At 42.2% G+C, this 14,757-nt stretch overlaps 1 protein-coding gene across 3 annotated transcripts in view; it reads left to right on the top strand.

Moving 5' to 3' along the window:
- Nucleotides 1-12,729, top strand: part of gpr39 (G protein-coupled receptor 39) — a 44,207-nt gene extending 31,478 nt beyond the window's left edge. For 2 of the 3 annotated variants that reach the window (XM_039818455.1, XM_039818453.1), the window contains one exon: nt 10,842-12,729. In XM_039818455.1, the coding sequence (XP_039674389.1) occupies nt 10,842-11,238 (397 nt within the window). In that variant the 3' untranslated portion in view covers nt 11,239-12,729. Of the gene's footprint in view, nt 1-9,468; nt 9,509-10,841 lie in introns of those variants that run through there. The other variant, XM_039818456.1, reaches the window with a different exon arrangement.
- The last annotated feature ends 2,028 nt before the right edge of the window (nt 12,730-14,757 follow it).

Below are 14,757 nucleotides of genomic sequence, written 5' to 3'. Positions count from 1 at the left end.
TTTTCAAAGTGATCTTTTTACCTTGTGCCATTGAAAATTCATTCCATTACACTTGGACCCAGAGTCTCCAGAGGGAGAGATTTACCCGTTCGGAGTCGTGTCGGGGTGTTTTTAAATATACTAAATAGCTGATCTTGCTATCAGCTCTTAGATATGTCATACATTTCTGTTAATTGCTATCCATGTTGTTTTTTTTACTTAAATGTCATCATCTTTTTTTTCTTGGGTTTTGGGGGGAAAAAAATACTCCAAATAAGTAACACCGCTCTCACCTGGGAGTGGCCTTTGATGTGTGATTGACAGTAATTAGTCCAATTAAACGGTGACTTCTTTTGTTGTGCAAGGAGAAACTTGTGTGCATGTGTGTAGGGAGCTTATTCCAAGTGAGCATTTTTGATAAACAATTGCTCTTGATGTGAGTTTATTGTGAGTCATTATGAGTGCTTCACAATTGAATGCTCTCAACGAGACGTAGCAGTGGTAGGAAATGTTGGGTTTGCATTAGCAGTAACTTAATATGGCTCTGATACGGAGAGCGGTGTGTACTGCACCATGGAACTAGGGAGCTCAATCACAGTTACAGCAAAGACGGACAATGTATTGTTCCAATAATCTGGTTTAATTACTTTCTAATAATCTAGTTATATTTGTGTGTGTGTGTGTGTGTGTGTGTGTGTGTGTGTGTGTGTGTGTGTGTCTCAGAGAGTTTGGGGACATCACTGATGATACCGTCAGCTTAGAGTGCAGATTGGGCAGGCACATTCAGCATGACAAGAGCAGAATTATGATAATCATGGTAGATTTATCAACAACATATGAGTGCGTCACATACACCGAAAGTGTAGAGTGACACGCACACACACACACACACACACACACACACACACACACACACACACACACACACACACACACACACACACTCTTTCACAACTTTAGCTGCATACACTCTTCTTTGCGGGGACGTTGCGGATTTGTGCTGACTCAGTGGCAATTTCCCAGATGAATGCCTAGACTGTGATCAATGAGCCGACATGACAGGTAGAACCAAACCGGGGGAAAAAAATAATTTTCAAAGAAAGATACTGCCATTTCATACATGATCTGTTGCCTTAATCAGAGTTAGAGCAGTAAAGATAAAGACAGCCTTGTTGGCTAATCAGTAACACGCTGCATCATCTCTCTAAGTGACATTTTAGTGGCCGGTTTAAAGTTTGAACTTTTTAAGTTTTAAACGACAGACCTTACTGCCTAAATGCATCATCCCTGCAGGTTTTAGTGAAACTGGATCAGTGGAGTGTGTTATATTGATAATATCTTAGACAGTTAGTGTCATTTATAAGGATGGAATGGTTGGCAAGTTTATCTTCAATTGCCCATACAGTGTAGATAACTGACTTTTTAAAAGCTGCAATGTTCTGGGACTGGAGGGACCAGCTAGTGTGGCGCATATAACCACAATTTAAAAAATTAAAGTGGAACAGTTAGTTGATCTAGCAAGTAGTCAGGCATAGGGTCGGAACGGGTCAGAAAATGTCCAAGGGAAGTTAAAGGTGCAATATGTAATACTGACAGCTAGTGTTTAAAATACTTACTCCAGTACAAATTCTAAATACTGGAGAGATTGTCTCCCCCGGCCCCTACTCCCCAGACTCGAAGTTCACGTTGGTTGCCAGGCTGAGACCGCAGCATCCACAACAATGATGCTGGACGCCTGTCTCTATAGCCAGACCTTACTTCACAGCACAGCGGAGTAGCTAACGTTAGATGCTGGCTATATTGACAGTCATAAAAGCCCATGCTCACACGGAGCTTTGTACCCAACTGACAGACACACTTTTTCGGCTTAGAATTACAGCAGGAACTGGCAAAAACACCACAACCTCGCTATCCTCTCCACCCAACTGACAGACACACTTCCCCGGCTTAGTATTGTGGCAGGAACCGCTAAAAATAACACTAACGTTAGTTACCTTGCCGTCCTCGCCACCTGACTGAACACACTTCATTGCCTTAGAATTTCGGCAACAATCGCTAAACACCCTGCAAACTCACGGTTCTCTCTTCCCAATTGATAGCCCCCCTTTCTTGGCTTAAAATAACTCACCGTTGTTGGCTACAGCTGCTGAACAGGCTACACGTTGTAAACAGCCGTGGCCCACTTGCCTGGTCCTCCGGTAACGTTAGCAGTTAGGTGCCGTTAGCCAGGACCAGTCGGGATCACTTTACTGGCTGTCTCAATTGTTTTTAAATGTAACCAACTCGGGTACTCTATATAATTCAATGTGAGTACACAAATGTTGAAATGACATAAAATGCCCATCCCTAGTAGCCGTGATAAATTAGCCTGAAGCTAATGCTTAGCTACCTGTTCAGGAGGAAATAAGCCAACTCTGTGTCCTTTTGGGCTCTAAGCTGTCTCCATCTTTCAAATACAACTCCAGTATTTACCAGGGGGTATCTCCCTTGATCCCGTTTGTTTGTTTGCTGCTTCCATGGCTGTACTAACATTACAGCTGTAGCGCGCTGGGTTTACGTGTTTACAGGTATATATCTGGCAACCCGGCCTGGCTGTCAAACTGGGCAGTTGATACCAATACACAAGCCAAAACACAAACACATTACGTCACGGAACGGAAATTTCAAAAGGAGAAAATATTGATATTAGCATTGTTGTCAGAAAAGACATGGTATTTTAACTTACTTGTTTCCTTGTTGAATTGGGGTCATTTTTGGATTTATTACAGTAAATATATTACATACTGGACCTTTTAAGATTGGGATTTTTTAATAGGGAACTTATTTGGGGAGAAATACACAGAAATATAGGTCTTATGGTATGTTTTGGTAAATGTATGCCTATTTAATTTAATTGTAACCATGCCAACCCATATGACCATGTAGGTCGTTTGTTCCTACCCTCTAATATGACCTACAGGAGTGTTTTTTCTTGGATTTTATGGTGGCCTCCTCCTCAGTTTGGCCTTATGCCCCTCAAAAAATTATGTGCTCTCCAGCCACAGTGGGCTTGATGCCCCACCGCACTGCTCCAGCTGATTTCACCTTTTTCTCCTCTGTCCTTTGTGTCAAGTGTCTTTTGTTGGGACAAAGACAGAAATATGCATATTCTTTTCGTCAGATATATAAAGCCACACGTACACCTGGTTCTGTTTTATAAATCACACACATACACAAGCCTCATTTCCACTCCCGCAGTTCGCCATGAATAGATGTAGAAACTCCCCTAAATTCCTTATCCTGAAATACACGTTTGTTTTAGTATTTTTAGTGTGGTATCGAATTGGGTATTGCAAATCATGTAATTTTACTGGTCTCGGTACTGTCGTCCCTAAAAGCTATATTGAATAGGTAACTTATAACTATAGTAGCTCAGAAGTTTACATACAATATACATTGCCCCATATTTGGTCGATTTCACACTAAGCCTCAAAACAACCAATAAAACTTTCAGTAGGTGACATTTTGAATTACTGAATGCCAATGCCAGATGTACCAATAATGTGTTGGAATCAATCAATCAATCAATCAATCAATCAATCTTTAAAACACTTTAATCACTTTAAAACAGCCAAGTGTTGTACAGAAGAATACATAAAAGACATACATAAAAGAAATAAAATCATTAGAAAGTGGAAATAGAGGCAATCTTGCAAAAAATAATATAATTAATGATAATTGGTAATTCATTGACTGTTTTAATGTCACAGAAAGGTCTATGTCTATTTTGTCAGAACAGATACATTGTGCATGATGGAGCAGAGCAGATGACTTTTGCTTAACATGAACATTATTTAGAGAGTGCTGTCTTTCCATCACTTTTTTCTTTCCCTCTTGTTTTCATTGTTAAAAAGCCACTGTGACGATGCGGCGAGTGGCCCTGCTAAGCAACAGCATGCATCGCTCTGGTAACAGCAGATTCTTCCTGACAGCTCGATGGGCTGGCCTCTGGCTCAACACCGCAGCTGTGTTTGCACATGTTGAGAGCTGTCATGTGGCTACATTGCTCTGTGAAAAATGAGTGTTGCAGCGAGTGGTAGAAAGTGGAACCTGTGCAGAGAAAACCAGAGTCTACAGCCATGATGGGCAGCTCTGGGAGACCGTACGGACAGAACTATGCTTTAAGCTATATGCTAACGCCAGCACACTAACAAGCTCACAATGGCCATGTTTACATGTTGATGGTGCTAGATGAAAAGTTGAGGATGAGGATCACCAAAGGTATTACAATTCATCCTGAGGGGAACATGAATATGTGTACCAACTCTCGTGGCCATCCTTCCAATAGTTGCCGAGACATTTGACTTGAAACCATCATGGTGGCACTAGAGCAGGGGTTTTCAAAGTCTGACGCTGTGTTATTGAAGGACATAGAAGATAATGATATCCAGTCACAACAAATCTAAAAATGTATGTAATCTACCATGTCTGTGTTCAGATGACTGACGAATTTTGACATAAATTGGGTAAATCAGACTCCAAGAGCTAGGACTTAGTACCCTCCATGAGCTTTGTGTCACAGCCACTGCTGCTCCAACTGCTGACTGTGTTGATAAGCGGCCTAATGAACGGTCCAGACTAGAAATAACTAAAGCCCAGTTGTTTTTAGAACATCAGCATACACGTGTCTCTTTCACCTCCCGCAATATTTTTTTGTTAGGTTTTTCTTTCTTATGTAACATTCCTTATGTAACATTCTTAACTAATGCCACAAATTAGTTTTTTAACAAAAAACATGATCTTTAACTTAAAGGGGTGATAGAATGCAAAACCGATTTTACCCTGTCATAGTTGAATAACGACAGTTCGGTGGGTAAATAGGACATACATAGAAGCTCAAAGTCCCACTGACACCCCTTTACTATGAAAATCTCATATTTTGAAACTGCCGCTGAAAACGGGCGAATCCCAACAAAGCTGAGTTGCTTACGCAAGCGTCTCAAAATCCGGAACCTTAAGAGAAACAGTCACGCCCCAATATTTACATAGGCTACACAACTGACCTGAGATCAGGTAGTCTTCTGAATCTAGCTAGGTCACGCAGATCTCTGCTATTCCATTACAAAATTCACTTCTGAAACTTTTTTATGCGAGAAATCAACCATATAAAGCTCAAATATGGGCCGCTTTACGAAAATGGATGGCTAATTGCTAATTTTCTCCGACTGTGTGTCGGAGTTTAGTGCCGGTGTTGGTGCTGCCTGGGTTGCTACATCGCCGCCCTGACCGCAGTGTCAGCGAGCTTGTTACGCCCGCAATCTTTTACCGCAGCCCGCAGGTTCCAGTTAATCTTATAATGGGTATGTGTGTTGAGTTATTTAAACAAACAATCGGGGAAATAAAGCCTTGTCCGCGAGTCTCATTGATAGAGCCGCGGTGAGATGGAGTCCATCAATGAGAGCTAGCTAGCCTCCTCCTAACTCTGACTTTCACAAAAATACATTCAATTGATATCCGAAATCGGACAAGTGTTAGCTAAGCTTTGTAAGACCTTGAGGAACCTGTAATATTCATGCCGTGACGAAATTCAAACTGTAAATATAATTTAGTTATGGCGACAGTGTAGCTGCGTTATTTCCCCATTGTAATGAATGGGACATATAGCAAGCAGCTGCTGGTCCTACAAAGACGCCTTGCGTTCATAAAAATGCCTTAAAATCAAATCGGACACAACGGTTAGCTTTATAAGACATTGGGGAATGATGTTATATAAGTGGCGTGACGAAATTCAAACTGTAAATATAATTTAGTTATGGCGACAGTGTAGCTAGCTAGCTGCGGTATTTCCCCATTGTAATGAATGGGACATATAGCAAGCAGCTGCTGGTCCTACAAAGACTCCTCGCGTTCATAAAAATGCCTTAAAATCAAAGTGCCGTGACGAAATTCAAACCGTAAATATATTATAGTTATGCCGGCAGCTGGCCGCGGAGCCCCGTAGTGCAGTATCCACAAAGGGTGACTTTGCCCTGGGTATGGAGCCCAGCAGGCTGCCGCTTTCTCGTCAGACTGTGTGGAGCTCCTAAAGTCCGACACGTCTTACCAAATTTGCAATTAGCCATCAAATTTTGTAAATCGGCCCATATTTGAGCTTTATATAGTTGATTTCTCGCTTAAAAAAGTCTCAGAAGTGAATTTGGTAATGAAACATTGCAGTGTCTGGAATATGAGATTCTGTCGCTTCTCTAATGTATGTGTATTGGGGATTCGCTCAACCAATCAGCGCGCGTCTCTAATATGTGCGTATGGCAAGCCGCTCAACCAATCAGCGCGCAGCTCATCTAAATATTCATGACCATACCATATTTGGAAGAAAAGCTCTTGTTACGAATAGGGCTAAAACACAGGGATGCATAAGGGCCAATAAAATATCAACCAGGCCATTTTCAGCCCAACCAATGTTACATACCCCATTAGGAGACCATAAGGAACAGTGTGAAATACCCTATATAATCATTCTATCACCCCTTTAACCTAATTGAGTAGTTTTGTTGCCTAAACCTAACCAAGTACTGTTAGTTTTGTTTGAATTCACAACGGGACTCCCACAGTGTTGAAAGTGGTCTAGACCATGCTAGTTACTATGTGACCGTTACTATGTGAATGGATAATAACGGCCTTGTGAACCTACTAGTATGTGTAGCAGGCTCATTCTGACCCAGATCTATGAGGCTGATAACGCTGATTCAATGGAGTGATAACATTCAAAACCGGTGGATTAAAACAAATCTGCCATGACTACTAGGGATGCACGGAATCCAGGATTCAGCCGAATATTGGGCTTTTTGACGGGGGTTCGATTCCTGCCGAACCCTACGCTTGCACTACGCGCGCTACGCTGGTCGACGTAACGACGCCGCCGTTGATTACGGGAAGGTGTTTACGTACGTGGAGCGTTTAATGCAGTAGGCTGTGAGGAAGTGAAAATGGAACTCGTGAGCAGAAAAAGGCAGTTTGGCAGTACTTTCAGTCAAAAGAAGGCCATTCAAGTCCAGCTACATGTTCAATTTGCAATGCCGATTTGTCTGGTAGTGGCAAGGACCCTAAACAATACACAACATGGCCGCTGTTAAAACATTTGAGTATGAAACATCTGAAAGAATACGAGTTGTGCATGAAGGAATCTCCAGACAGCAGCCAAAATGCATCAACTTCAGGTACGGCAAAGGAAGGACAGTCACAGCTAAAAACTGGTGTTAACCAGTCCCACTTGTCTTCCTGGCATAATGTTGCCTAGTCTTTTTTTTTTTTTTTTTTTTAGTTAAAATATAATAAAATGAAAAATACACTGATGTGGATGTTGTTTACTTCATTTATGGGTTTACTGTGTTAATGGACTGAGGATGGGGGTAGGATTCGGTATTTGGTTTCGGATTCGGCATAATCTTGACCAGTGGATTCGGTATTCGGCCGAACCCCAAAAATCTGGATTCGGTGCATCCCTTATGACTACTGACCTGTAGCCAGTGTTCATTCCTCCCAAGTATTGATTGCACTTTTGAGATCAAAAGCGGTCTAAAAAGTATAAAGAAATCCCTTCACTTGAGGTTACTAAAATCCACCTAATTTCCCCAAAATGACTGAGGCCATGTCCTTGGTCCTCCTGTCCTCAGTAATAACTACGGCCCTCCATGTCTCTTGCATCTTTTAATAAGACAAACTCAGACATGGGCTGCAGTGATCAAAGCTCGCTGACACTTGTGATTAGCATAAAGTGAGAATCGTTGATCCAGCTGAATACAAGCACCTGCACCAAAATCTTTGTGTAGGTGCCTCTCACTGCAGGCGAATATTGTCTACATGTAAACCAATGTGAAGAGGGATCTTCATAACCTACGCTTCCCTCTTTATGAAGAGATCTCTTCAAATTTGTTTTACTCTTTACTCAAATCGCACGGTCGGGGATAAATAATTCCCATAGCAGTCTTGGACGACGTTTTAATAAATAATTGTGTTGATATCTGTGTACCGCAGCAGGAAGAGATGTCTCACGCCAGATCATTTTGTTAATGTTTCAAGGCTGTTTGGTCACAGTCTACTCCCCATTAAAAACACTGCAGGGGGAAAAGGATAACCGGCAGATTAGAGAATGAAGATGTGTTAGTCCTTCCAAAGAGTAAGCACATGACTCAGACTGATGAGAAAAGTCAGCAGGCTGGTTTTAGCAGTCTGAGACGCCATCCTGTGTCCTGGAAGTCAACACACTGGGTCTCACTTTTTCGAATCAGTGGCAAACAATGCATAGCCTACTTAAAGTTGCTGATGCAGGCGACGTTGTTAACCTTTTGGTCATTTATTTGAAGCCACTGCAATACAGCAATTCCTATGAATGGGAAAGGAGTGGGAGGAATAAAATATGGGCAAATATGATGAGCCTGATCTCAATCGTGTCTTCTTCCCTCCTAAAGGGGAAAGGGTGATGCTGTCTGTGTCACAGGCACAGCTTCTGGTGACAGAAGAGAACAGTCTGATGTCAAGACTTTGAGAACAAACAGGCGTCATTGTGCAGAAGTTTCATACAGCACCCTATTAAAGATAAAATGGAGAAAACACCTTGGGGAGTTGAAGCCCCCGACCACCAGTTTCTGATACCAGACGATGTGACAGGAGCAGTACGGTGTCATTTGTGTTGACTGTTCATTGTATCAGTAGCTACTACTCTCAGGTTTTGTTCATATTGACTCACAACACTTACCAGGAGAACGGGTTATGAACTTGTACTTGCTTGCTGAGTATATATTTTGAGAGACAACTACTGCATAACTGTAATCCTCCCTTGTATTCATTTCTTACAGGAATAGTTTGACAGTTTGGGAAATATTTCTTTTAGGTTACTGGCCGAGACTTAGATGAGAAGATTGCAACCAGTCCTGCAAACCAAACGACAATATAGGGCATTTATTCCTAGCCTCGAAGACGACTCACGGGAGCATTTTATAAATTAGCGCCCCTAGCAGTAGCAGGATGTACCACTTTATATGTGAAACCACGCAACGGTCGCAGTTTGGTAAGCTTTAGGCACAAAAACGACTTGGTTATGTTTAGGCACCAACACTAGTTAAGTTTAGAAAAGAATCTTGGTTTGGGTTAAAATCGGACGCTACTTCAATTCCGGTAACACATGTGACACAGAATGAGACGTAGCTCCATTATAGTTACATTTAAAAAATAAATAAATTGCTGTTTACATTTGTTTTCAAACAGGAATCAAACTTGGTGTCCTGGGTGATGATCCTGTGTTTTGTATGGCACTGTTCTACTTTGTCACCTTACTTTCTGCTTTGCTCCTGCCATAACTACTACAGCCACTAGGGGGTTCCGCCATTATAAACGTAAATAGATGTCATAATTGCTGCTTGAACAATTAAACTTATGTTTGCGTTTCTCATGGGAAGGACAGATCTCGAAGATTGATACACCACTCTGTACAAAAACAAGTTGTTTTTACAGCAGGTCTGGCTCGGTCCAAGAGTAAAGTCTCTGATGGTTGCCTGGTAACCTATCGATGATAACAAGACTCCAGGAAATCACTACACCCAACTAGGAAAAAGTCTGGCCCACCCTAAAATAACATGTCGAGCTGTTTTTGTTTAAGGTGAATAAATGAGTTCTAACCTGTTAATCAGTAGCTGTGTTTCCATCCACTTGTCAATCGAATTATCTGAAGTTCGGTAAAAAAACTCATGCAAATAAAGCTGGTGAAAGTGTGTTTCCATCAAACAGCTTTAAAGCGAATAAAAACCTGTGCGTAATGATGTCACATGCTGTTTTGCGATTTAAATTGGTATATCGAATTGATTTGAGACATTTTAAGGTGTTTCCATTCATTTTCGCACTGAATCGCACAACATTCAAGCAAAAATTTGTGAACAAAGTTTTGCTAGACAAAAGTTGTTAATATTGGAAGCCAAGGAAGCTCCGATGGGCCTTTGGCCGAGGATCTGATCCAGCTCATCAAAAAGGTGGAACTTGCCTTTTATTTTCCCTCCGGCACCGCTGCGAGACAAACTCTGTTTTTTTGATGTATCGCTGTTTGAGCGCCTTCCATTTACTCCGCAGGACGTCCCACGGCTTGTCGTAACCTTTGTTGGTCATTTCCTTTGCGAGTTCCTGATAAATTATGCCATTTCTTAGATTTTTGCTATCTAAAATAGCCGTTATATTTTGCTCAAATTAAATTCAAAAAGTCTCTCGTCTCCTCATTCGTCCACTTCCATCTGTCTTTGTTGACACCCGTCATGTGTGCAAACAGAGCGGAAATACTGGGCGGAAATTAACTAGAACTTATTCTTCTTCGTCTTGTGGCGGGTTGCAACCATAAAATGACCTAAAACTTAATCGCAATTCATTAATTTATTCGGCAAATAACGTTTCCATCAGCGTTTATCGCATAAGCCGAATATCGATCAACAGAAAATCCGATGAGACCGAACGTATTTCCTTTTTGAGTCGATATTCATGAAATTCAGTTGAATTTTACTGTTTCCATAAGGCATTTTTCATTCGATATTACTTAATTCGGAGAAAAACGTGTGGATTGAAACATAGCTAGTGAGCTCTAGAGGTGCTGCAGTAGGATTTTGTTCTCGTTGGACGAAGTCAGGCTAGCTGTTCCCCCTGTTTCCAGTCTTTATGCTAAGCTAAGCTAAGCATCTCCTCATATTTAGTGTACAGACGTGAGCGTGGTATAAATCTTCTCAGAAAGAAAGCAACCTTTAATTTCATTTTTTTTATTTATTTTTTATTGGCTGTCTTTTTCTGCAAGAGTTCCCTTTTCTCTCCTTATCGTTTGTGTTTCTGACGTTCTTTCTGACTTTTCTCAGGTCTCATCGTGGGGTCCTTGATGGTGTGTTGGCTTCCCAACCAGATTCGTCGTCTTATGGTGGCTGCCGTGCCCAAGTCCGACTGGACTATTACCTTCTTCCGGAGCTACGTCACTCTCCACCCTGTGGGCGACTGCTTCTTCTACCTCAGCTCCGTGCTCAACCCGTTCCTCTACAACCTCTCCTCCAGACAGTTCAGGGAGGTTTTTGTCCAGGTGCTGCGGTGTCGCCTCACCATCGAACACGTCAACAAGCGCACCGTGCGCAGCTCCCACCCCGCCTCCGCGCGCTCCCTCCATCCCCTGCTGAAGTCGTTTCGTCGCAACAGGGCCAGCCACCCAACCCTCGCAGAAGGGAAAACTCATCCCACCCTTACAACCATTCAGAGTCAAAGTGACTCAGGAGTGGCTTCAAATACTCTTAGCCTGACCGAAGAGTCTGACTCAATTCTCCAAACAAAGACAGATGTACCATCGGAGAGTGAAGTATAATGTGCTGTACAATTTAATGCAACAAAAGTGAACAGTAAAAACAAGTGAGGGATGCTTGTGCTGTGCTATCAGAAACAAATAAAGAGATACTCCTTATACACAGTAAACACAGTACAAAGTGTTAATTCTGGAATTTCACTAACGGATCACGATCAGCTGACAATTTGGCACAATAGCAAGCTTCATGGGACTCCTCAAGTATGAAATAGTTATCAAGTCACAAAGTGATACACACAAAAAGCTCAAATATTCAGTTAGCATGAAGACCCTTGCCTGGGTCCAGACCTTTGAATCCGCCTACATCCCCCAGTTGACTTGATTTGTCTGGCATTGTGATGTGAAGTGGCGGTTTGTCGATTGACAAACGTTCGACCCAATGAGCGCCGCTGGGGTACTAACGATCGACCCGATGAGCGCCGCTGGGGTACTGACGACCCAATCAGCACCAGGGGTGGGACTAACGCTGTATAAAGCGTTGTCAAGCTGTGTTTACATAGACAGCATGTCTTTCAATATCTCCCAACATCGTATTTTGTTGTTGCTTCGCTTCGCTCCACTAAAGGAAAACTTTGCCGATCCTCAACCAGCTCTTATACTGTATTAGTACATGCATGTGGAAAAGTTTGCGATGTGTTAACCTGCAGACCCCTGCCAGTGAGTAAAGTTTTTTTTACACTAGACGCATCCAAGGTGGTGCGCGCCATCGTGACGTCAAAATGACGTAATATCCTGCCGGCGCGCCCGATTTATGGCGCGCGAGCCGAGGTCGCGCACAGCTCTTTATTTATTTTTTTTTTCAGTGGTGCGCGACAGAGCCGAAACGAGTTCGCCGACAACCAGATGCTAGGACTCTCCCAGTGACTGCAAGTCTCTCATGTAAACTTACTGCGTTAAGATGAGTTATTTTATGGCGAATGAAAGGCTTGATCCGACAAAGTAGCTCATCGAATCAAATCGAAGCATTGACGGCAATTCTGCCAGTTCTGCCATTGTTTACCTTTTTCTTCTTCTAGTCCGTAGAAAGAGCAACGTCGGTAGCCTTTGCTCATTAGCGCCACCGCTGTTCAGGAGAAGACTGCAACTAGCGTCGCGAGCACCAGCGCGGGTATAAATACTCACGGCGATCCCATGACGTCACATTTGTACGCGCCAGCTGGGCTGTGTCTAGTATAGAAGACGCTTAAGTGGGGAGCTGTGGGCGCGCAGGCAACACGGAGGGACACACCGTTTATCTGCACACACTGCCCACACTGCAATGACACAAAGCTGGTTGAAAATTGGTAGATTTTCACTTAAAAACAACGGCAAAACCAGTATGTTGGATTGGTTTACCATCAGTGTGGAATACTGATTGGTTAGGAAAAAATGTAATCCTGGTCCGCGATTAAAAAAAAAAATCATTTAGAGTGGAGGCAATGTCAGACTGAAGCGTAACGAGTTGATAATTCTGTCTGATATCGGGCAATGCACAGTGTTTGTGTGCGGGTCTTACAATGTTTGCATCTCGTGGGCAAACATCACATGACATGTATACACTCATAAATACACCACATTTATATCTTGTTGACTGCAGAGGGTGAACTTGCAAATGTGCATCCAATAAGCTCCCAGGAACAGCACCGAGCTGTAAGGCGATTTTGGCTTAGTGGCCACAGTTGGAATAGCAGGCCACATGACGTGCACTGGCCCAATAATACTTTTGCCTGTACACATTCATTACAAAAGCAAAGACTGTAAAATGATAATTACAATACTCCAGAATCACTCTTTATATCATCAGAATTTGAGCCTTTAGGTTCATCAAATTTCAAAAGTCAGGAAGAGCAGTAAAATAAGTACATAATTTCAGGAAACCAGCAGGAAGTCATTATGCTCATTGGGCCAAAAAGTGCAGAAGCTTGAGTAAGTTAATAACACTTTTCCAGTGTATGCACCCAGTGAGCAACTTTCACTGGAATGAACTGTGGTTTTCTACGCCTTAAATAACCAATCACATGTCCCAATGGTGTAAATGTCTCCATGTGCATGAGGTTAATATGTTAACTGACATAAAAAATAAAGAAGTAATTGTATCCTGCATGATGTTGTTGGAGAGTTCATTCATTAAACACTCTAAGAGTGACAATGTGACAACAACTTTTCCAAATTAGATGACAAAATACGTTGTTCATCCATGCCCATGGAAGCATTTTCTGATCTGACCCCCCCCTATCATTGTTATGAAATGAATCTGTTTTATGGTGTGACAAGGCTAAGGTTTGGTTAGGTTTAGACACAAACCGATTACATTTGGTAATAATCAGTGTTAAGTTCAAAAAGGTACTTAGTTAAGTTTAGGTAAACATTGTGGTTTGGATTAAATTGTCATTCATCATCATCATGTCATTATTGTAAATTAGAACCCCAACGGGGTGATGCAGGACCCCAACACAAAGTGGAGAGGTCTTGAATCAGCCTGAAGGGGTTCAATTAGCAACAATGACCGGCTCACTCTACATTATCACGCTTATTACACAGTTTATTACGCACGGCTACCCATACAGAGGTTACCTGCTGATAACGCCTGCTTCCCGCTCGGGACAAACATTACCACTGATGAGCACGACTCTCCGGCAGAAGCCAGGTCTCCCTGGTGAGTGAGCTAACCATGGAGCTAACTAAGGCTCGGTTTGCACTGTTGCCATTAGCGCTGTTAGCGATCCCCATTTCCTCCACCCTCTCTCTCCCTTTGTGATCCGCTGTTCAGCGGCATGAGCACAAATATTGATTTAAAAACGATTTTATTCATTTAAAAATGGTCCGCTAGAGTCTATGAACAGAACTCCGTCCGTGGCATCGGTCTGATATACTTAGCAACGGTCTGTTATACAGAAATAGCACACCGTAAAATGCCGGCATTGACAAATCCGAATTAGGTATTCAACAAGGCGTGTAATAAGATAAACATACTGTAATATGAACCTGGGGGCCATCTTAGAATAATTTGGTTTTCAGTTCTCTTAATACCGTACATCCATGACATGCAAGCTACTGTATGTGATGTCCTGCGGCTTCATGCTGTTCCACCCACTGCCAGCTGGTGGCACTAAAGCCAGAAACTTAGCATTGCATTAGCAAAGATGGGGCAGAAGAGGACAGTTAGCTGGTATAGATATAGATGTTAGCAATGTAGGTCTCAAAAATCTCCAAATGTTTGTTAGACCTCGAGGATACACACACAAAACTCCACAGGGCACCTTAAATGTTCAGGGCACCTCCAAACCAACCACTGCAAAGCAACTGAATATTACATTTTGATTGGCATTACCAACTTCTTAAATAGCACATCACATGACGTCTTGTTATAATATATTTGGCTTTAAAATACTCTCTGTTAAACCTACATTGTGTAATTTCTTGAGTTGATTCTTAGCAAAAACCCCTTT

This window comes from Perca fluviatilis, chromosome 12 (assembly GCF_010015445.1).
Source record: "Perca fluviatilis chromosome 12, GENO_Pfluv_1.0, whole genome shotgun sequence".
NCBI lineage: Eukaryota > Metazoa > Chordata > Actinopteri > Perciformes > Percidae > Perca > Perca fluviatilis.
Note: the sequence above shows the minus strand (reverse complement) of the source record. Positions and strands in the feature narration are given on the sequence as shown.